This window comes from Carex rostrata, chromosome 20, assembly GCF_964058835.1.
Source record: "Carex rostrata chromosome 20, lpCarRost1.2, whole genome shotgun sequence".
NCBI classification, from domain to species: Eukaryota; Viridiplantae; Streptophyta; class Magnoliopsida; order Poales; family Cyperaceae; genus Carex; species Carex rostrata.
In genome coordinates this window covers 7,822,896-7,845,691 of record NC_135937.1, presented here as the reverse complement: position 1 = coordinate 7,845,691, position 22,796 = coordinate 7,822,896, and the positions used below count along the sequence as shown (strand labels likewise).

General features: G+C 32.9%; 1 protein-coding gene and 1 pseudogene across 2 annotated transcripts; both read left to right on the top strand.

Moving 5' to 3' along the window:
• Window positions 1-7,858: 7,858 nt before the first annotated feature.
• LOC144572602 (uncharacterized) lies at window positions 7,859-9,681 on the top strand. Its single transcript, XM_078322243.1, has one exon. The coding sequence runs from the start codon at window positions 8,148-8,150 to the stop codon at window positions 9,594-9,596; it is 1,449 nt and encodes a 482-aa protein (XP_078178369.1). The 5' UTR covers window positions 7,859-8,147; the 3' UTR covers window positions 9,597-9,681.
• An 8,613-nt stretch (window positions 9,682-18,294) lies between these two features.
• Window positions 18,295-20,756, top strand: LOC144572226 (phospholipase A1-Igamma1, chloroplastic pseudogene; annotated as a pseudogene). The gene is made up of 3 exons (XR_013517703.1): window positions 18,295-19,056; window positions 19,941-20,286; window positions 20,371-20,756. The product of XR_013517703.1 is annotated as a phospholipase A1-Igamma1, chloroplastic pseudogene (transcript).
• The last annotated feature ends 2,040 nt before the right edge of the window (window positions 20,757-22,796 follow it).

Sequence of the window (22,796 nt, the reverse complement as noted above, 5' to 3'; positions counted from 1 at the left end):
CCAATCAACAACATTAATATAATGTACAATGCAATCCCTTCCATCTTTGCAGTGGTCTTGTAACTTGTAAGTTGCTTCATTCAATTAAGAAATCGTTGCTGGAGAACAGAGAGGTGGTAGTGCTTGTGATCACTGCTTCCTTCCAGGTGGTACATGACAGGCTTTGACAGAGATCTTGCAAGCTGTAAGCAATTGTTTCGCTGTGGGTCAATGCTGGGTCAAATTCCCTTAGCCAGGCCTAAGTTCCGCCTAGATGATTTTACTCAGAGTGTGGTCTATTTATTTGGATCAATCAGATTCATTAAGAGTTTGAAGTTTGCTCAAATTTGAAACTTGAATCAGATAAGGTCGGCCTATGGAAATATGTGCAAGTTTCAAGTTGGGTCTATTTTGGGTTCTGTGTAAGTTTCAAATTTTGGATTGGGTAAAGGAGGAGGTCCATTATGGTCCATTTTGGGTACAATAAGTAAAGAGTTGGGTCCATTTTGAGGCCATTTTGATTGGTTTTTACTGGTACAGCGCACAACAGTGATCGTCTGCTATAGCTGAGGTGCGACAGTCAGACAATCTCAATCTGCTTTACCTATTCGGGTCTCTATGATCATGTTAATTGACTATGTTATTTTATTTTATTTTGTTTCTATTTTAGGTGGTATGAGCTGGTTTTGTGCTGTGAGACTGGTACTGGTACAGGGCTGACGACCAATTTTGTGCATTGTAGAGCTATAGTTCTTTCTTACTTTTCTCAACAGGTACTCCGACAAATTGAATATTGAGATTTTTAACCTTTCTTTAAATAATGAAATTACATGGTCCATGTGTTGCACAGTTTTAGGTTTTTTAGCACTGTGACTGACAAAAATGTATGTTTCATTTATTTTTTATTTATTTTTTTAGCTTACACGGCCCGTAGGCACTCAGAGACCTCTAAAATACGGTGACAAATTAATCATTTTTTTTTGTAATTGGAACTCGTCAATTTGTAACATTCTTGTAATAGATATGGTTTAAGACGCGTCTCACTAAGCCGATCTCCTGTTTAGAATTCATTTCGGAAAAAATGACAGATTTTGGCAAAGAAAAAAAAAATCCGGATTGGATCATCCCACCGCATTTATTTCTGTTTATAATGACCGGGAATTACTTCTGAAATTTTGGTACAAAGTCTAAAACCAAATCCAAAGCCAAATCGATACAAGAAAATAAACTCAGATGCGCATTGGGATGTTAATAGTTTATTACATTTCGATCCCCATTTTGGATCCTCAGGTTCTCATCATTTCAGTGTATTAAAATTCGGTCTATATAGCTGCATATTTGTATTCAGTTGTAATTTGAACAAAAAATCTATACTCGATTAAATATGTGGTTCTGCATTTTCGGCCGCATATATATTTAGATAGATAGAGAGAGAGATGGGTTGGTTAATTTCAAAATATTTATTCCGGAGTCGTGGTACAACCAATTAGTTTTCTGATTTTAAAGTCCAAACTGTCGATCCAACCCGTTAGATGTGATTTCTATATTAAAATAAACGGTAAAAATTTATGAATAATTGAAAACAACAATTTTAAAACTGGCTTAATAAATAGTAAAAAAAGTTTCGAAAATTATAAAATTTAATATCCAAGCATATTTTTATTATAGATTAAATATTGAATGTTTGGACTTTGAAAATGTAACGAACATTTTGATATTAACCAATACCTATATCTATATATATAGAGGGAGAGAGAGAGAATGACTAATATGCTTTCGGTAGCAGATGGGCCGAGATGCTACCAGTCCGAATTTGAAATTTCAAAATCCAAAAAATTGACCTGAACCGTTCATCTTGTTCTCCATATTAATATGTGCTTAGAGACCAAATTTTTCATTTTTCTAAAATTTTTTACTATTTATTAAGCCACTTTGAAAATCGCTAATCCAACGGTGACTTATGATTTTACTGTTTTATTAAGCCACCGTTGGATTAGTCATTTTCAAAGTGGTTTAATAAATAGTAAAAACATTAAGAAAAATGTAAAATTTGGTCTCCAAGCACATATTAATATGGAGAACAAGATGAACGGTTCAGATCAACTTTTTAAATTTTGAAATTTTAAATTTGAACTGATAACACTTCGGTTCATATGCTACCGAAAGCATATTAGTATATATATATATATATTTTCTAAAAAAAAATATATATATATATATATATGAATTCTCATTTAAAATCTACATATATAATTCCGCATAAAAAAATCCACATAGCATATCGCTTAAAAACTGCATTTAAAAATATTGAGTGGACCCGATCCATTAACAGCCACTTTACAAACAAACCACTTTATAACCTATTAGAGAAGTACAGTTGGCTAGCATATTTCATCTAAAGGCATGATTAAGTAAACATAAATAAAGGCGGGTTGTTAATGAAGAAACAAACAGAAACAGAAACAGTGATATTATTTTTGGTGGTACGGCAAGACCACGCGCGCAACTGAGCAAAGCCCCTGACTTATCAGCTGCTGTTGCTCGACAAGTCTCCATCAACCTCCTTTTGTGCTTTTCCTTTACTGCCCAAGAGAAGACCACAAATCCACAATATCTCCAATACAATGGACTAATGGAGTACTGGTGTGCAGTGTTCAGTGGAGAGATGTGTTATAGCATTGGTGATAGGAAAAAGATTCAGGGACCAGAACAAAGATTGAGTACTGCATCTCTCATCTCTGCATGCATTGGAATTATTTGACCTCCTCAGGTTTCTCTCTGCCTGATCACTAGCTTGGATGCATGTATATAATATATGTTAGGTCATTTTGGATACTTGGCTTTAATGAGGCTGTTGCACACTTGCACTGTTTCTTTTTTGTTCCACACCAATTCTTGGTACGTCAGTACTTGCTAGTCTTGATTAATTGCATGAACTCGTTCATTCCACAAGTGTATTTCAAGCTCTAGTGCAAGTACAGTGGTTACCATAGTGACAAACTAATTATTATTTTTATCGGATTTGAATTAATTTGAAATACGTTTGACCTTATATTATACATTTTAAAATTTTAACGTTATTCAAGTTTTAATAAGGTTATGATAAATGATAAATTTATTCAGAACACATGCAATTATATATATATATTGACAAACCAAGAAGTGGGAACCAAAATAAAATTATCTCCATACTTGAAATAAATATGTTGGTTGATGATGAATAAACAGTAAGAGACAGAGTGACAGAGCTTCATTTAATAAGTGATGTGGGCCTTGTTGAATCATGGCGAACTTAGAAAACTAACAACTACAAGGCTACCAGCCGCAGCGCATCCCTCTCTCAGCTACTCCTTAATCATCTCTAGACTGGGTTCATAGGACCAGAAAACAACAAGTCAACAGTTATATATTTTGGGTGATTGACCAGAGGTGCACAAAGACCAAGTGCAAACAACAACTTGGCAACTATTGCTGAATCTTCCTGCGACCGGAACAGCCTTTTGACTGATCCTTGAGTATTGGTTATAGACTTATAGCCTCCCCCAGTCCTCACCGAGTTCGGATTCAGTGAACTAACTCAAAAGTTGGGGTTTAGATCACCTCTCTTGTCGCACGTAGGGTGCAAACGGGTCGGATGTATCTACATTCGTATTCAAAAACTAAATATTGATATCCGATTTTTAAATATCCGTACGGATATAGATACAAATACGATTTTAAATATTAATTGTCCATATTTAAATAGTAGATATATATTATGAGGAGGGATTCACTTACATCATTTTCTGGTGATACCGGATTACATCATATATTTTTCAAAGTGCAAATAGTCGATCCAAACTGTTCAACATGATGAATATATTAAAATGTGATTTGAGATCAAATTTTACATTTTTTTTATATTTTTTTACTATTTATTAAGATGGGTACTAAAATTCAATGGTCTGAAAACAATGATTTTGTAAAATACTTAATAAATATTCAAAAAAAAATGTAAAATTTGATCTGCAAACATATTTTACTATATCTATCACGATGAATGATTTGGATCGACTGTTTGAATTTTGAAAACTTTGAAAATGTAAGATGTAATTCGGTGTCACCAAAATATGGTGTAAGTGGATCCCTCCTCATATATCATATAATTTAATATATATTATGAAAAAATTTATATAATTCACTATTGTAAAAGGCGGATAACCATATCCGTTTAATATCCGATCCGTCTCCGTCTAATATCTGATCTGCCTCCGTATCCGATCCGTTTGCACCCCTGACTCGCATGGTTTTTGATATTGATGGTCGTACAGGATCTGGACCGTCCATTGTAGATTTGACGTTGATAAAGTTATTGGGCCCAACACCCAAGTCTCGTGAATATTGATTGACTTCATTCATGCCTAAGTTCAACACAAGAAAGCGATATAATCCTATCTATATGCCTGAATCTGCGTTGTTTGATTTGTTTCAGTTTCAGGTGAATCCTTATATCGATGCACGGCTATATTTTTACATGATTGGTCAATTTTAGTGTTCCTTTTTTTGTGGTTTTTAATTTAAATATCGAGAAACGACTTAAATATTGTCCGAACTCCGAAACAGTGTTGTAAAAAACAGTATATGGTCGTGGGACGAACAAAGTATCGTCAAGTAATTAGTTGAGAATAATCGAAAATAATCGGTCATGATAAAAAATAATTGACTGATTAGTCAGAAAAATTTATAACGATTTGGTCACCGCCAACGACTAATCGGCCGATTAATCGGCTTACACGGACGTCTTTTAAGACACTGGTCCAAAGTACTAAAATATACGAGGATCCTTTATCCGAAATATTCTTAGAACTTAGAACGGTTATAATTAAAATATTCTTTTTTTTAATTATAATTGTTCAGATTATAAATAAATAAACAGGTGAAATCTATTCCGGACATACTTTTATTTCAAAAAAAAAATCTGACATTATTATTTGTATATATTTGGTATTTATCGATATTTGATTAATTTAATAATTTTAGCAACTGTAAAAATATAATTCAGTATTTTAAAATTCACAATCGAAATTTATTATACAAATCATCCAAATTGTAAATGATAAAATACAAAAACATTCTCAACGCTCATCGACTAATTTAAAATTTACGACAGTCTATATTTAATTTGATATTTAAACTATTTAAAATATATATATATAGCCAGACTATAACGAAAACAACATAGCCATCATTTTTACATTTTTTTTTTATTGTTTCGTTTAAGAATCAAAGTTGTCAAGTTTAACTATTATCAATAAATCATGCTCCAAATTTTATTGCCATTCTGTCAAATAACATAGTGCTTTCCCAGCACATGATATTTGTTACACGGTTCACTATTTACAAAAAATACAAGCTTAATTGAAAATTTTATTTATAACCGAATTAATCTGTCCCGCAAATCAGCCCCAACGAAACTGCTTTTCGAATAATATATAAGAATATGGTATATAATATATATAGTTTTACAAGTATAAGAGACTGTCGACAATATTAGTGTAAGGCTAATTTATATTATTTTTATTTTAAATTATCTTTAAGTTTAATTATGGATGTTAATTTTTTGAATCAGACAGGCAGCATTATAATTTTGTCAGATTATTTAGATATCTAGAAAATAGTAAGCGGTCAGTCCGAGGAAGACCCATGTTTTGATCTCGAGTGCTCTGATCTTTCTAAAGTATCTAATTACTTTAGAGATCATGTTGAGAATAATGCTATTGATATGTTTTTATGGCAGCTGATCCATCTACAGCTGATTCAGGTTCTTCTTTTGCCAGTGTCTCTACTTCTCGTTTTATTGACATGAATAGTTAGTTAGTCTTAGTCTGTGATTTGTTTTGTGGTTATTTTGTCTTAAAATTCTTGTTACCTAGGTATCATGGCAAAATGTAACGTCTTGTATGCTGCGAGGCTTCACACTGTGAAAATCTTTATATTTTATAATTTTATCAGTTTTGTATAAACTATTTTGTTTCTAATGAAACTGGTGGAAAAAAAATAATGTTAATAATGTTAATAATATATAGCTTCGATATAACAATTCAATATATAGATTATGTTTTTATGTTAGTGCGCATCAAGATTTTATATTTTGAAAATCGAAGGATAATTATCGGTCAAGCACTTTGAAAAGATTTTGTCATACAATGTGACCAAAGTTCTTTCAAATACTACGTAAATTTAGTGGACCATCTATGTCCAAACAATTAAAAAGTACACCAATACTATTAAGTTTTTAATTTGGAATAGTTTTTGACATATTTTCACTAGAGATGATAATTTAGCTTGATTTTAAATGCCGAATTTTTTTTTATCATACTCAAAAAAAAAAAAAAACGTTTTCTAGAGAATTCGAAAAATACCTAAACTTCATTATTTTTGAGGGGCGCACATTGATTTGAAGGTCCCCTCAAAATCTAAAAATATACTGTAATATACTGATATTTAGGTTTTTCGGGCGGCCTCCAATTCAATCTGTAGCCCCTCAAGAATAGAACTGCATATTGATTTGGCAGTTGAGGTATTTTGGTTTTTTTTTTTTTTTTTTTTGAAATTGTATAATAAAAATTTCGGTTTTCAATGGGCAAGATTCAGGCTTCACTTCAGGACCCTCTTGCCCTTCCTAATATGGTAAGTTAACAGCCCAATTTCATATTAATATGATAAGTTAACAATTAAATAAGTATCTTGATTATTAACATTATTAAGTTTTGTGAATTTAAGCAATAATTTCATTTGTTTCTTAGCTTCAAGTTCAATATTTCTCTTAGTAGCATTCACTATAGTCTTTAAAATGATGCTTATAACATTGCAAAAATAGATTTTTCGAAAAAAAAGGTCCATATTAATTTCATCAGACATAATTTTTTGAGAAAGTTGCAGGTTTAAAATTCGAACAAGAAATACTCTAGTGGGTATTAAAATAGTTGAATGGCTCAATTTTCAACTTTACTGAAAAAAATTATTATTATATTAATATTATTAAAAAAATTGTAGTATTTTTCACTAACATGGTATTTTTATTTTCACATTTAAATATGAAATATTAATGGGACAAGAAAAACAAAATGGATGCAATAATAAATAACAAAGAATGTAATAATCATCAATTTCTCTATTTATTAAGAAGACATATCATAAAAAAAAAATCATATGTTATACCTTATAAATATTTGTTTCATTAGCAGACATTTCGAATGAATATGGCATTTCGCGTCTTTTTTTTATTTTGATTTGCAGCTTGAATTCAAAAGGTTTTCTTTATCACATTTGTAGAGTTCCATTAAAAAAAAAAATCCAACATGTTATTAAAAAGCTCTGACGCATACAGTGGTATGATATGATGTTTCTCTGCGAGCATTTTAAATAGAGAAACAAATGGAAGCAATTAAAAAGATAGAATAAAATACACAAGCATATCATATATAACCGTATGTTTGAAACTTTGAATGAGTGCGTCTACACTATACACGCACAAGCAAAATAGAAAGGATTATAAAATTGTTATCAGGCAATAATGGAGAGATTTTTTGCGAATAGTTTTTAAGTCCCGAGTCCAGACACTTCATGTCAATGTTTCCTCAGCAGGGAAATCAGACACCTCAGTGTAAGTGTAACAGTACATCCCTCAGCCTTATTTTTCGCCAACTCCTCTACAATGCTCCTTTGTAGAATTCCTATCAATATTGCTCATTTTTTATGGTAACTTGGTAAGCCAATGACCTACGTTCGTTAAACAAATTATATAGATGTTTATATGAAAATAACACTTTTCAATAATTAAAAAAAAAAAACTAAAATCAAAGATAAACAACTAATCAATTTTTTTTGTCCAAAAGATAACCTTAAATAAATATCTTTGTAAATAAAAACATATTTAGTAAATTAAAGTGAAGAGTCTTGAGTGTAAAAAACTTATAAATGAATTTCTGAAAGCATTCTACAATGAATTGCAGAGGTCTTGGTGTCTTTCATCAATCTCTCATGTGATCTATAGTTTATAGTCTTACAAAACCGAAGCAGAGATATATACGGCAATAGAAAGCTCTCCATACATACAAAAAAGCAAGAGAAACAGATGTAAAGTTAAGAAAAAACAAACATCCATCTCTCTGATCTCTGCTTCATCCATGGAAACCTTGCACCATTTTCTCTTTCTTGCCCTTCTCTGTTTATCTCTTGCAATACAACCACCAATGGTGAAACCTAGCGAACTAGACGGCGCTTCAAACATGGCGAACGAAGAACTTTTAGCTCTGTTTGAAGTCATGGGAGACCTTCTAGAAGATTCAACATGGGTTGATATGCATCCCCACCCTTGTACCGACACACCATGGCCCGGTATCCAGTGTGAGTTGGTACCGGGTGACGCGCTTCTTCATGTCACCAAACTCCACGTAGGCCCTGACGTGGCAGGTATTCCAGCGTGCAAATCCAATGCAAAACTTTCTCTCTCATTCCTCAAGCTACCTCACCTCAAAACCCTCTCTCTTTTCAGTTGCTTTTTAAAACCTCAAAATGTCTCTCTTTCTTCTTCTCTCTTCACCAACGCCGCCGTTTTGGAGCAGTTGGTTCTGATGTCAAACCCTGGATTAACTGGAGATATCCCTTCCTCTCTTTCCTATCTGACAAGATTAAGAGTTCTTAGTCTATCTCAAAACAGTCTTCATGGGAGTATACCAAAGGAGTTGGGTCAGCTAGTGAAGTTGCAACAACTGGACCTCAGCTATAATTTTCTAACTGGAGAGATTCCTCCAGAGATTGGAGGTTTGACCAGTTTGACCATACTTGACCTCAGTTGGAACGAGCTTACAGGATCGGTGCCTTTCTCTTTAGGTCAAATGAGTTCTCTTCAAAAGTTGGATTTAAGCTTCAACAAACTTGGAGGTAATGTACCACAAGATTTGGGGCATTTAGAGAAGTTGGTATTGTTGGATTTGAGTCACAACTCCATCTCTGGCCCAATACCGGGCACCTTATCTCAGTTAAGAAATTTGCAATATTTTCTTATTGAAAACAACCCAATAGGGACAAATATCCCTACATTTGTTGGTGCTTTGAAAAAGTTGCTGGTTTTGGGTCTTTCAGATTGCGGGTTATCGGGTCCGGTACCGGACTCGTTTGGTTCTTTGTCGAATCTTACCGCCTTGTCTCTCGATAGAAATAGCCTAAATGGATCTATTCCTTCTAGTTTAAGTGCACTTCCCCATTTGGGGCAGCTTAATCTGAGTCAAAACCATTTAGTGGGAGAGATTTCTCTCTCTAGCGAGTTCATCACAAGGCTAGGCAAGAGACTGGATGTGAGAGATAATAAAGAGTTGTGCATTGATCAAAGGAGGTACCGAAATTTGTCATATTACTTGGAGGCACCTCCATGTGTGAATTCTCCTAAAGCTACTAACAAGACTTGGGCTGATCAGACCGGTACTGGTACAGAGGCCGGTACGTCTGATTCTGGTATTCAAACTTCTGATAGCGAAAAAAGAAGAATTATCATTGCCCATTTGGTTGCATCTGATAGTTTAATTAATCTTTGTTTTTGTTTTGGATTTTTCATGATTTTAATGTACTATTATTGATCATTGTGCATGCATTTTATATATATTTTCATTAACTCTTGTTCAGACTTTGACTGTCCTGTAGTAAAATTGACTATGTAACAAGTATTATTCTACTGTTTCTGGGAAACAAGGATTTGAAATGCTGGTAGAGTAATTTACAAGGCAAGAGAAAAGAAAGAAATGTTACACCGCTACACACACTACACCTGATTTTGCCTAACACGTGCAATAAATACATTTTGAAAGAATTAGAGAGAGAGAGAGAGGGTACAATCTTTTGTTTTGGACATTTGTATATGAAGTCCAACATTTATTCAAACTTCCAAAGCAGGAGATGAGGGGAGGAGAGGTGTTGGAATTGGAAACTATTCTTCTTTTGGGATGTAGTTATTGGTGCTGATCTGACACTCGTTCCTTTTAGTAAGAGTTCATGTGGGGTGGGGTGGGGGGGCTGTTCAGACTTCAGAGAGAGTTCATGTGAATGGTCAGGTCAATGTTGGCAAGCATGTATACTGCTTTTTTACTCTCTTCCAAACTCAAACATTTGCCTTAAATTTAATTGATAGATAGATAGATTCTGTCTTCAAATATTAATAATAAAGGAATCGGCGTATTACCTGGGAAAGTAAATGTGACATTAATTGCTGGAGACCTGGATGGAGTAGGATGCTGACCTTATTTGACAATTTTTAGAGTAGTGATTTATTCCAAGGTCAAATCACTACAAAGGTTTGAAATTTTAATATAAATTTATACGATTGTATTCAGACACCTAACTAACTTGACTGTAGTTTGGTAGTAATGATTTAAAATGGGTCAAATTAAGACTAAAAAGCTCTCAACCATTCAATTAACCACAAACTATGAACAATAATATATGATACACAAATACAAGTCAATAACTCTCATTATTTGTCAAATGTAAAACATATTTGCCCTTCATGTAATTAATAACAGGATTTCAAATTTTATTTATATATCATAATTGCTAAGATTGTTAAATAAATAGTTGTAAATAAAATTTTAATAAAAATAGCACTTCTTGCGTACGGTATTTATTTTAAAAAAATTATCAAATAGTATGAGAAAGAAAACCCGGATGCCAAAGAAAAGATGAAGGGCGTGTTCGGCCGAATCACTATTCACGTGGGAAAAAAAAAATTCAGTTCAACTGAATTTTTTTTTTCCCACGGGAACAGTGATTTTCAGTTCAATTCCCGTGCCCGTGCCCATTCCCATTTGTCGGCCGAACAGGCCCGAAAGGAGGTATGATGGATTGGTCCGATATTCGATTCAATCCGCATCAGCATCAAGATTCGTGCATACTCAGAGTCCAGTTCGGATCTATTTTCCAAATCCGCTAGCAAACTCAACCCGGTCCATCACCTCAGCATAGTCCATCCCAGACTACTATGGGCCTATGGCAAAGCCACCAGGCCCAAAATTGGAATTTGATACTTTTTTCGCCCTAAACGGATCGGATATTATCCGATTTTGTCAGAATTCGAATCCTGAAAATTACTTAAACTATCTGATATGTATCTGTATTCTAGACTAACTGTATTCTTATCCGTATCCGAAGAATTATAACGGATAAAGATACGGTTAGATTTTTAACTATCCGTAATTATCCGTATCCGATCTTTTACATCCTGAAACCACAACAAATATTCTCTATGTTCTTAAATTGATTTATTAAATTACATATTCATACTAATGATTTATTAAATTGCATATACATATGTATTTTGATGAATAATATAACACTATGACATAATTAGTGACCAATATTTTGATAATATGATGTATGTTTTGTAATCAACAAACTTATTATGAAAATATTAGATCTAATATCTGTATCTATCTGATATCCGATCCGTATATGTATGCGACCGTTTACACCCCTACCTCTTATTGATTCCCTGTTTTGGAAACGATATAATTTTTTTTTTCAATATGGTGATGTTAAGAAAACTGACGCAAATGAAAGTTTAGGATCAATTTAATATAAATGAAAGACTAGGGGCCAATTTGGTTTTATAAGAAAGTTTAGGGACTATAATTTGAACTTTTCTTTGTATTATTTATAAGGACTTAATACTTCATATGACTAATTTACATAATTGTAAACTAAATCAGCTTAGCTACTAATAAGATATGTAATTTTTTTAAAAAGAAAATAAGAGCTCAACCACTTAAAAATTTCTCTGCCAACAAAAGAAGTACTAAATAGATGCATGATAAATTTCAAATGAAAAAAAAAATCTGATGATTTACATCTAAAGATGTTGTTTAGTTGCAGCTTAAGTGGAGGCATAAGTGGCATTTAAGCTGCTAAAACTAGAATAAGAATAAGAAGAATAGGTTAGAGTAGTGATGAATAAGTGGTTTATTCCTTAAAAGTAAAAACATACATTCAGATTTTTTTTGAGAAAGAGATGGGGTTTATGTCTTAATTTCAAATTCATACCCGTGTTACGAATTTTTCACGTAGAGGATATTGTTGATCAAATATTGGTTCTTAAAACATACATTCTGATTTAAAATTTAATTTTATTATATTATTCTTATAAGTAAAAACATTGTTGTTTTCTATTATAAAAGAAATGGGACGAAAATTAAAAAAAAAAACAAAATGCTTTAAACTCTGCCGTTTGAACATAGAACTTGTAAAAACTACAAAGAGAGAGAGAGAACCAACAAACAAAGAAGAAAGTGGCATTAATCAAAGCATGGAGATCAATGTGAACATTGATACTATTTAAATTAAAATAGCTTCTCTGCCAAATGTGAACATTGAGATCAATGTGAATGCTTGGACTAACTAATAAAGCTTGTAGAATTCACAATTTAAAAGATTTTATGGGGTTACATGAGTGGATTGATTTAAATTTTAATTGAATTGATAAGATCATGCTATAAAAAAAAAATTGAATTGAAGATATTTCTATATGTATATATATATATATTGACAAATTATTACAATGGCTACTTGTCGCCCTTCCACTAAATCAACAACTATGCCAGCTTCCACATCTCTTTCAATTGGAACTAGCACATTCAAATTTAAGAAAAAATAAATAAATATAGACAAATTAAGATGCAATGACTTTCGCTTTATAAAACTAAATATAATTATTACATGAGCACTATGCTCATCAACATGATTTTATGAGCATAACTTCAAAATTTATCAAATTAGTTTCAAACGACAAATTCAAACTGTTAAAATCGATCTAATGCACAATTTTCAAAATTTGGAACTCATTTAGTACAAAGTCAAACAGCCAAAAATAAAGATTTATGAATTATTTTAATGCATTCATTTTTCATTATTATTTTTACCATTTAACTTTGTGCTGAATAAGCTTGAAATTTTGAAAATTGTGCGTGTACACACAATACTTGTAAATTATATCAGTTTCAATGGTTTGAATTCGTCGTTTGATACCAATTTGATAGATTTTAGAGTTATATTTGCCAAACCACCGAGATAGTGCATCCTAACTTTACTCTAATTATATATCAAAATTAGATAATTATTTGGAAGCACGTGTGTATATTAACTTGGACAAATTTCAACATTTCGATTAGCCGTTTAGTACAAAAGTCTTGCATTATATATATATTTTTTTAAATCCTGACAGCGTCTGTCAAGTTGTATTAAAAAGCTCTTGCATTATTTATTCAATCTAATTCAATGGAAAAGACAGTAGCATTAATTCTCTCCTCTTAAATCATTATTTACTTTAATTAGGGAAAGTAATGACCGGGTTCTATAATTAAATCCTGAAAAAGAATAATGAAGAAAACAGCTGTTCAAGGCATTGCATTGACTTTGACCGTGACTTTCCCAAAATTATAGAAGGAATCTTTTAATATAGAAGAATTTATCAACGACGAAAGGTCTTTTAAGTCTTTATTTTGTCACCTAGCGGCAAAGTAAAAAAAGATAAGAGTTAATTAGTAAAATAGCATGTTGAAAGATAATTAACCTTGTTTAACAACATTTCGGAAAGATAAGCAATTTAAAATGTGATCAGAAATCAAAACATATTATACTTTTTCTTTTATTTTGAGCAAAAAAATATACTGATTTAAATGGCTAATTAAAATGATGGAATTATTTATCTAAGTTAATTAATCCACCTACGTGCTTCCAAATATTTATCTTATTTTGTTGTAAAATAAGATAAATATTTGGATTAATTAACTTAGATAAATAATTCCATCATTTTAATTAGCCATTTAAATCAGTATATTTTTTTGCTCAAAATAAAAGAAAAAGTATAATATGTTTTGATTTCTGATCACATTTTAAATTGCTTATCTTTCCGAAATGTTGTTAAACAAGGTTAATTAATTATCTTTCAACATGCTATTTTACTAATTAACTCTTATCTTTTTTTACTTTGCCGCTAGGTGACAAAATAAAGACTTAAAAGACCTTTCGTCGTTGATAAATTCTTCTATATTAAAAGATTCCTTCTATAATTTTGGGAAAGTAACGGTCAAAGTCAATGCAATGCCTTGAACAGCTGTTTTCTTAATTATTTTTTTTTCAGGATTTAATTATAGAACCCGGTCATTACTTTCCCTAATTAAAGTAAATAATGATTTAAGAGGAGAGAATTAATGCTACTGTCTTTTCCATTGAATTAGATTGAATAAATAATGCAAGAGCTTTTTAATACAACTTGACAGACGCCAGCAAATTAGCGACAGCCTATATATATATATATTATCAAGTAATTGTGTCAAACAATAATTATAAATATATAGTATTGAAGGTATAAACAAATGCTTATCTGAGTAAATATAGTGTGTTATGGGCTCTCTTCAAGAAAGTTTGGTAAGCATAACTTCAATAACTTAATTATCATATTGGTTTCAAACGACAAATTTAAATTGTTGAAATCCATTTACTTCACGAATAATGCATCTACGTGCAAAATTTCGAATTCATTTAGTACAAAGTCAAGCGATAAAAAAAATAAACTTCTTATAATTATTTTATAAGTTATTTTATGCATTTATTTTTCCGTCTCATTTTTTACTGCTCGGCTTATACTAAATGAATTCCAATATTTCAAACGTACAAATACTAAATGAATTCCAATATTTCAAACGTTTGTAAGTACATGTGAAGTAGATGAATTTCAACGATTTTATTTTTTTTATTTAAAATCAATACGATAGTATTTTAAAATTGTTCCCATAAAACTCTTTTAATAAGCACAACAGATATTAGATTTGCACTACTTATAAATATAAAGTATTTAGATTTGCTCTACTTATAAATATACAGTATTGAAGGTAGAAACACCTAACAATAAAGATTTTAGCAATTGAGAGTAGGGTTTGGTAAATGCCCCCGGGGTCCAACTCGGACCGGTCCACCCGTGCCCGTGCCCATGCCACGGGTATGCACGGGTACACGGGCACGGGTATTAAACGGGCCGGACCCGATTTTTTGGAAAAATACCCGTGAGAACCCGGACCCCCGTACCCGTAACCCATACCCGTGACGCCCGTGCCCGTGGCAGTTTTTTTTTTTTTTTTACTTTTGGTCTAAAATTCAAAATTTAAACCCAAATTCCCTCTATTTCTGTTTTTTAAATACTGTTTTTAATTTCTGTTTTTTAAATTTTTTTTTCTTATTTCTGTTTTTTATTTCTGTTTTTTTAATTCTGTTTTTTTATTTCTTTTTTTTATTTCTGTTTTTCTTATTTCTGTTTTTTTATTTCTGTTTTTCATATTTCAGTTTTTTATTTCAGTTTTTTTTTATTTCTGAATTTTATTTCTGTTTTTTTTATTTCGGTTTTCTTATTTTTGTTTTTTTTATTTCTGTTTATTTTATTTCTGTTTTTTATTTCTGTTTTTTTATTTCTTTTTTTTTAATTCTGTTTTTTAAATAAGAAATAAGAAAAACAGAAATAAGAAACAGAAATAAAAAACAGAAATAAAAAAACAGAAATAAAAAACAGAAATAAGAAAAACAGAAAAAAAAAACCGGATCCGGACCGGACCGGCCGGCCCCCCGTACCCAGACCGTCCTGCCCCCGAACACATGACGGGCACGGGTATTAAACGGGCAGGGCAGGATTTTTGAAAAAAAAACCCGTGATGCCCGGCCCGTTTTGCCCGTGTGCCTGTGACGCCCGTGACCGTGGCTACCCGTGTCCGTGCCCGGGTTTTGCCCGGACCGCCCGGCCCGGCCCGTTTACCAAACACTATTTGAGAGTGCATTGATTAAGCAGAATATTAAACGTGAACATGTGGGCCCTCACGTGAGACTTGCTTCTGATTTATCTGACTTTAAAATACATAAAAATAATCTTTAAAAGTTGCACGATTCTAGGGGTGTCAATGACACCCGTTTACCCGTTTACCCTATCCGTATCGTATTCGATAAGACGGGCATGGGTAAGATTTTTTTTTTCGTTAGCTTATTGGATATGGGTATGAGTAAAGATTTTTTTTTCGTTAGATAAACGGGTACGGGTACGGATAAAGGTTATTTCGTACCCGTTAGGTAACGGGTAATTACATGAAATATATTATATATAAATATACCAATATTATATCCAATTTATTTATTTATCTTCTTTTCATATTGTTGTATGCATGTATCAACGCTGGAGACATATATATCAACGAATTCATTTTCTTGTTTTCTTCCTTATTCATCGTTATTGCCTTTTTCTCAATTCTACAAATGGAAATATTACATGTTTCAAAGAAAATATATCCTCACCTTATTTTCTGGCAACAATGTATTGTTTGGTCCAAATGAGTAATCCATTAATGTCAGCTTAGGTGTTTGCGTCTGAATTTTGCATCACATGTCAGCTTTCTCAAGGTTATACTATGAATATCTCTATTCTATTATTAAGCACGTTGGGTGTCCGATCCGCCAACGGCTACGATTGAGAGATAAAACTTCGAATTTGATCTCAGCTCTCCAATTACATAATTTGTCTTCTTTTGATTAAATGCATCTGTTTTATGTATAAAAGTCTAAATTTAGTTAAAAACATACCCACCACATATGCTGCCACACGATACGTTACAATTAAAATTGAATAAATTCTGAAATTTAGCGATATATTTATATGTTTCCTTATTTTTTGTTTTCATATTTCTCATCTTTAATTGAGAAGACTCCACCTTCCATTTTCTTATTTATTGTTTTCTTCTTCGTTTCTATACGGATCATAATGGAAATCATTTTTTTTTATTTCCTTATTTCTCTTTCTTTGTTTCTATACATATTGGTGTGAGCAATTTAAAATATATTTTCGATATAGAATATATCAATGTGTGTGTGTGTGTATTCTAAATTGGAAACAAAGAAGAATATAAATTGGAACGTGTGTGTGAATATATATTTTTCTTATAATATGTGTGTGTGTGTGTCTTATACATACACACGATAACACTTTTTTATTTATGTTTTTTGATATCATATTATATGTTGATATTGTATTGTTGTATGATATTTAATATCAGATTCAAATCGAGCTATTATTTGATATCATTGGTACTTAAAAATAAAAAATCATCACATCATCAAATTGTTATCAGAGATCACGATTAAAGTTAATTAAAAATACAGAATCATATAAATTTTCTATTAACATGTGCTTTAATTTTTAGATAATTATTATTTTCATTGATATATTTGTTTCTTATAATATGTCCCGTTGCAACGCACGGGTATAATACTAGTATATATTTAATAATTGAACGAGATGGAATGAAATGTTAGAAGAAAGAATGTAACAAGTGACAAAATTGACCCTATGCTATCCAAACCATTATATTAGTATTTTCGTTATTCGTCCACTACCGTTTCGTTACCCGTTAATCATAACGGGTATGGGTAGGGTAGAGTAAGACAAATTCTTAACGGGTATGGATAGGGTATGGGTAAGATCAATTTTTAGTGGGTATGGATATGAAAATGGTTCCACCCTCCCCGTATCGTACCCATTGACACCCCTACACGATTCTAATAGGTCCATTGTCCAATTAAGGAGTTATATATGTTAATTATCTACATTACACGATACAAATCATAGAATTAAATATATAAACAACAAGACAATCAGCTGGCACGATAAGTCAAACAATCACAGTTTTACGGACTGTAAAACTGATCAATGGAGAGTGATGGCTAGATGACAATCGGATCAAATTCAATTTAATATTTGAACAGAACCGTCTGATACGCATTAAGATTCGCGAGCACTTAATCTGTACAAATCTTAAGACTGCATGTGCGCATCTTAATGCGGATCTAACAACTCCAATTAATCAAGTATAAAAGATCATCCGATTAGAGAACTACCCTTTGCTTATGATTTCGAAAACCGAGAAAATCATTTGTTATAATAACAAGGTATTAAATAGTTGGATGACTTAATCTCCAATATTTACTCAAAAAAAAAAAAATCATCCAATCAAAGCATCTTGAGATCATCGGACTGACCCTGTTTTCAAAACTGAAAGCCAATCATGTTAATTAGTCTTGTTTCTTATTAAAAAAAAAAAATTAACATGTTCCACACTGCTAATTGTTTAATCACATATTGTTTGCTTTGTTAATATTCCATCACTCAAAAACAAAGCAAGCTCTCAGCTCCAAAGTCCACTTCTTGTAGTATATATAAGTATAATTACCCAAATAAACCAAACCAATTACTTGTTCCAAATGGCCTTGGGGACATCTTCATCCATAGCCTCCAAAGCCTTTTTCCTCTCCAACCACACCTCTCACCGCACTACCGCTGCCACAGTTGCCGAGCCGCCACATGTCGACTTCTCGTTTCTCAACCTCCCTGTAACCCTAGCAAACTTCCTCCATCTCTCCACCACCACCACCCCTAACCAAGACAACCACCATGAAAAAGACCACAACATTACACCTGTCCCAGCCTCTACCACCTCATCAGCCGCATCGGTGCCTCGCTTGAGCCCTATATTTTCTCAAAAAGAGGATATCTCATCACTATTCCCTGCTATCCATGGAAAGGCCGACTGGTCTTCCCTCCTCAACCCGCTCCACCCGGGTTTGCGACGTGAGATCATAAAATACGGTGAGTTCACACAAGCAACATATGATGCATTTGATTACAATCCATTCTCTGAGTTCTGTGGCAGCTGTCTCTTCAACGAATCAAATCTCTTCACTAAGTTGGGGCTCGACCGACATGGCTACAATGTCACAAAGTACCTATATGCCATGTCACATATCGATCTGCCACAGTGGGTCGAGAAATCTTTGCACGCGGAGGCATGGAGCCGGGACTCCAACTGGATGGGGTTTGTGGCGGTTAGTGGAGATGAGGAGTCACGGCGCATTGGATGCCGGGACATTGCGGTTGCGTGGCGCGGTACTGTTGCACCGGCAGAGTGGTATGAGGACCTACAAAACCAGCTTGAGCAGCTTGAACCGGAGCATGGTGATGCCAAGGTGAGAAATAATACATCAATTATTTTTCATTTTGTTTTTATATAAATCAATAAGTTAAAAAATCAACGTGTATTTTGCAAGAATAAAAAAGTTGTAATTTTCATATGCGCATAAAAAAATAAAAATCACATCTTACAATTTTATTTTAATATTTAAGTTATTAATATAAAAAACAAAGATACAATGAAAGAAAAAAAATAAAGGGATTTAAACCCTCCTCAGTTAAAATATACTGGCACTGAAACCCACTAGTTTCTAAATTATTGTAAAACCAGCCAGGCATGTTGTGTCAGCCAACTGGCACTGGATCATGTACGTTGACATTTTCTTATGCTGGTATCTGTGTCCGTAGTTCAACCTTCAAAATACAAAGGCAAATCATTTTTTTGCATTTTGTTTTATTTTGTCTCCCAAAAAGAACTGGTTGTTAGAATTCATACAAATACGTACTAGTTCAGTTTGCTCCCAGTATTCCCTGCTTAATTTAAAATCCTGTAATAATTTGAATTCATGAAGTCAATTAATAGTGTCAATCATTTTCCATAATTCATATCATGCAAAATGTGCACGTCAAGGAGAATGTTCTAGACTCCAATTAAATTGGATTGATGCAAAAATTACAATTAAGCAAAAATTAAAAATAATATCAAAGTACATCTGGAGCCACAAATATTTTCCCATATGCCAACTGTATCTTACCAGAAACAATTAATATTAAAAATAACATCAGAAGCCTTCACTTATTAATGCTGACAGAACTCCTGAGAAAGTGAAGTCTGGGAGAGATCAAGGCAAATATCTCTACTTATTAGCAATTAGCACGTGTACAATCAATTTCTGGTATAAATTAATATCAATATTGTGTGAATATAAAAAAATGATAGGTTGAGCAAGGGTTCCACAGCCTATATACATCCAAAAGCGAGTCGACCCGGTACAACAAATCGAGCGCATCAGAGCAAGTCATGACGGAGATAAAGCGGTTAGTGAAGCACTATCAAGAGAAAGGAGAACGAGTTAGCTTGACAATCACCGGTCACAGCTTAGGAGGCGCACTGGCATTGTTAAATGCGCACGAAGCAGCCTCTGCTATCCCGGACCTACCTGTCAGTGTCATCTCTTTCGGTGCACCCCGTGTTGGTAATGATGCATTTAGGAATGAGTTGGAGAGTTTAGGAGTTAAGGCGCTTCGCGTGGTTGTTAAACAGGACCTGGTTCCAAAAACCCCTGGTAAGAAAATTATTTTCGAATGGATAACACGACTATTTTCGTACCGAAGCGGCTAAATTTTAATAAATTAAAATTCTTTCACAGGCATCATCTTCAATGAAGGGTTGAAAAGAATCGAAAGCATGACAGGGTCACTTGATTGGGTCTACACGCATGTTGGGTTCGAGCTCAGTCTCGACATAAAGAACTCACCTTACCTGAAGAAAGGCTTGGATTTCTCCGGGTTTCACAGCCTCGAGACGTACCTACACTTGGTAGATGGGTGCCTCGGTTCTGGTACTGGTTTCAGATCAAATGCAAAGAGAGAATTGGCATTAGTGAACAAGAGTTGTGGGTTGTTGAGGGAAGAGCTGAATGTACCGGTTTGTTGGTACACTAACAAGGGGATTGTGAATGACAAGTGGGGCCGGCCTAACAGAGAGAAAGAGGATATGCCTGTCCCACTTCCTTGTTAAACAGGGAATATTACTTTCTTTCTTTTTTCTAATTATAATCAAGGGGATATTAATACTTGATCAAGTGGTTATTGTTTCGTTGTGTTGAGTATATTATTTTGTCATTTTTTTTTTTAATTTAATAGAAGTTCATTAAATAAAAACTTATTCAAAATCGAACCTAAACCGTCTCATCAACTTTAAAATATGCGTCAGCGTTGTAGAATCACAGGACTTTGTAAATTTAAATCTTTTGTATGAATATGATCATAACAGATAGAATGATTTAAGTCTAATTAACTTTGAATAAAATTTGTTCAAAATTCTCTGGACAAAATCCAATAGAATGGCCGAAAGGTGATTCCGGCTTCTATGAAAGCTAGAAAAAAAATGAAATTCCATATTCTCTGAAATTGACCCAATACATAGTCCAATCAAAGATAAAAATTTTGATTTTTTTTTTAATCTTAGTTGTCAACGGTCGTCTTCGATACCACCGACCTAATTCTAGAGAATAAAAAACCTGGCCCGCAAAAGGTAGGGACCCGCAGTCAGTGAGACATTTATAATTACTATGAACAAAAGTATCTCTGATGGCCCCCAAAAGGTAGGGACCCGTTGTCAGTGAGACAATTTGTCATGTGAGTATCCTACTCATGGAATCAAGGAATCCAAATGCTCTGAGCTAACATAATATTTCTGTTTAGATCAAGACCGTCCGATCGGAATCAAGAATATTTCTCTCTCTCTCTCTCCCTCCGCGTCTTGTATTTAGAGCTAACTTTAAGTAAATGAAAGAGAAAAAAAATAGAGGAGAAGAAGTGAGAAGTATAAATATATCAAACTAGTTTAAAAAAAGAGAGATAAAAAAAATATAGCATTATTGTGTAGCTCTCAAAAACACAGGAATTATCTATTCTATAGCTTAAACCGCTAACACTTTGATTTTATAAAAGACGATTTGTATCTCTATTCTATACCTCATAGTCCAATTAAATGAAAAAAAAAAAATAATAGCAAAGGTTAAATAATGGTTAGTGGTACCTCGTGGCAATATCTTAAAAAATGTAGCATATTGTATTTTTTTATAGCATGTTGTATTTAAATAATAGGGTTGGCAAAAAAGCTTGAAGCTCATGGCTTGATCGTGATTCACACTTGATTCGCTTGCTAACAGTTTGTTCATTATTGGACCGAACTGTTAACGAGCCAGCTCGTCACTAGCTCGGTTCAGAATTAACGGGTTCATCTGGGGCCTAACTTGCTCGCCAGCTTGCAAGCTAGCTCGACTAAGTATCGATTTGTGAATTTGTATAAATTTGTGTGCATTTTATACTGTCCAACTCGATTCAAAAAATTTGTAAAATTTATTTTCTTCTTAAAACAAGATCCAGCCAAATTCAGCAAGCCAGCTCGGCAGATTGCGAGCTAGCTTAGTTCAGCTCGTGACAATTTCAAACTGAGATTTTAACTTAGACCCCTAAAGTCAGCTTGCTCGTGACTCGGATGAACCAATTCATAACGAGTTCAAACTAAACCCAGTTTGTAACAAACCAGCACGTTGCCATCCCTATTAAATAATGACTTCTCAAATGAAAAAAGTTCCAGAATCTAATTTTTTTTTTTTTTTTTGTAATTTTAACCGCACATATTGGAAATTGTAAATTTGACCATCTTTATAATTATCCTAAAAATTGTTGTTGGATCAAATGGAGAAGAATTGTTTCTACTATGATTTTTTGACTAAACTCGATGAAGTATATCCCATCACTGAAAATATGAAGACATTTACACAAAAAGTTCAATTACTAAGAAAGTTCTACTATGGGTCACATCTTTTTATTTCCGTACTTTTGGATTTATTAGAAAAGTTTAATTACTAAGAAAGTTCTAAAAAAGTTCAATGAGTGATATCTTTCTATATTAGAAACGAAATATTCTTTTTATTTTCGTACTTACAAATTTAATAATTTCTATGAATAAAAAATTTTCCATTAAATGTTTCCTTAAATAGTAACACAATCAGTACTTTTTAGGTAAAACTAGATGATATTAATTAATAGCAAGATTGGAACA

Excerpts from the sequence above, each read along its gene's own strand:
- LOC144572602 (XM_078322243.1), top strand. The coding sequence starts at position 8,148 with ATGGAAACCTTGCACCATTTTCTCTTTCTTGCCCTTCTCTGTTTATCT.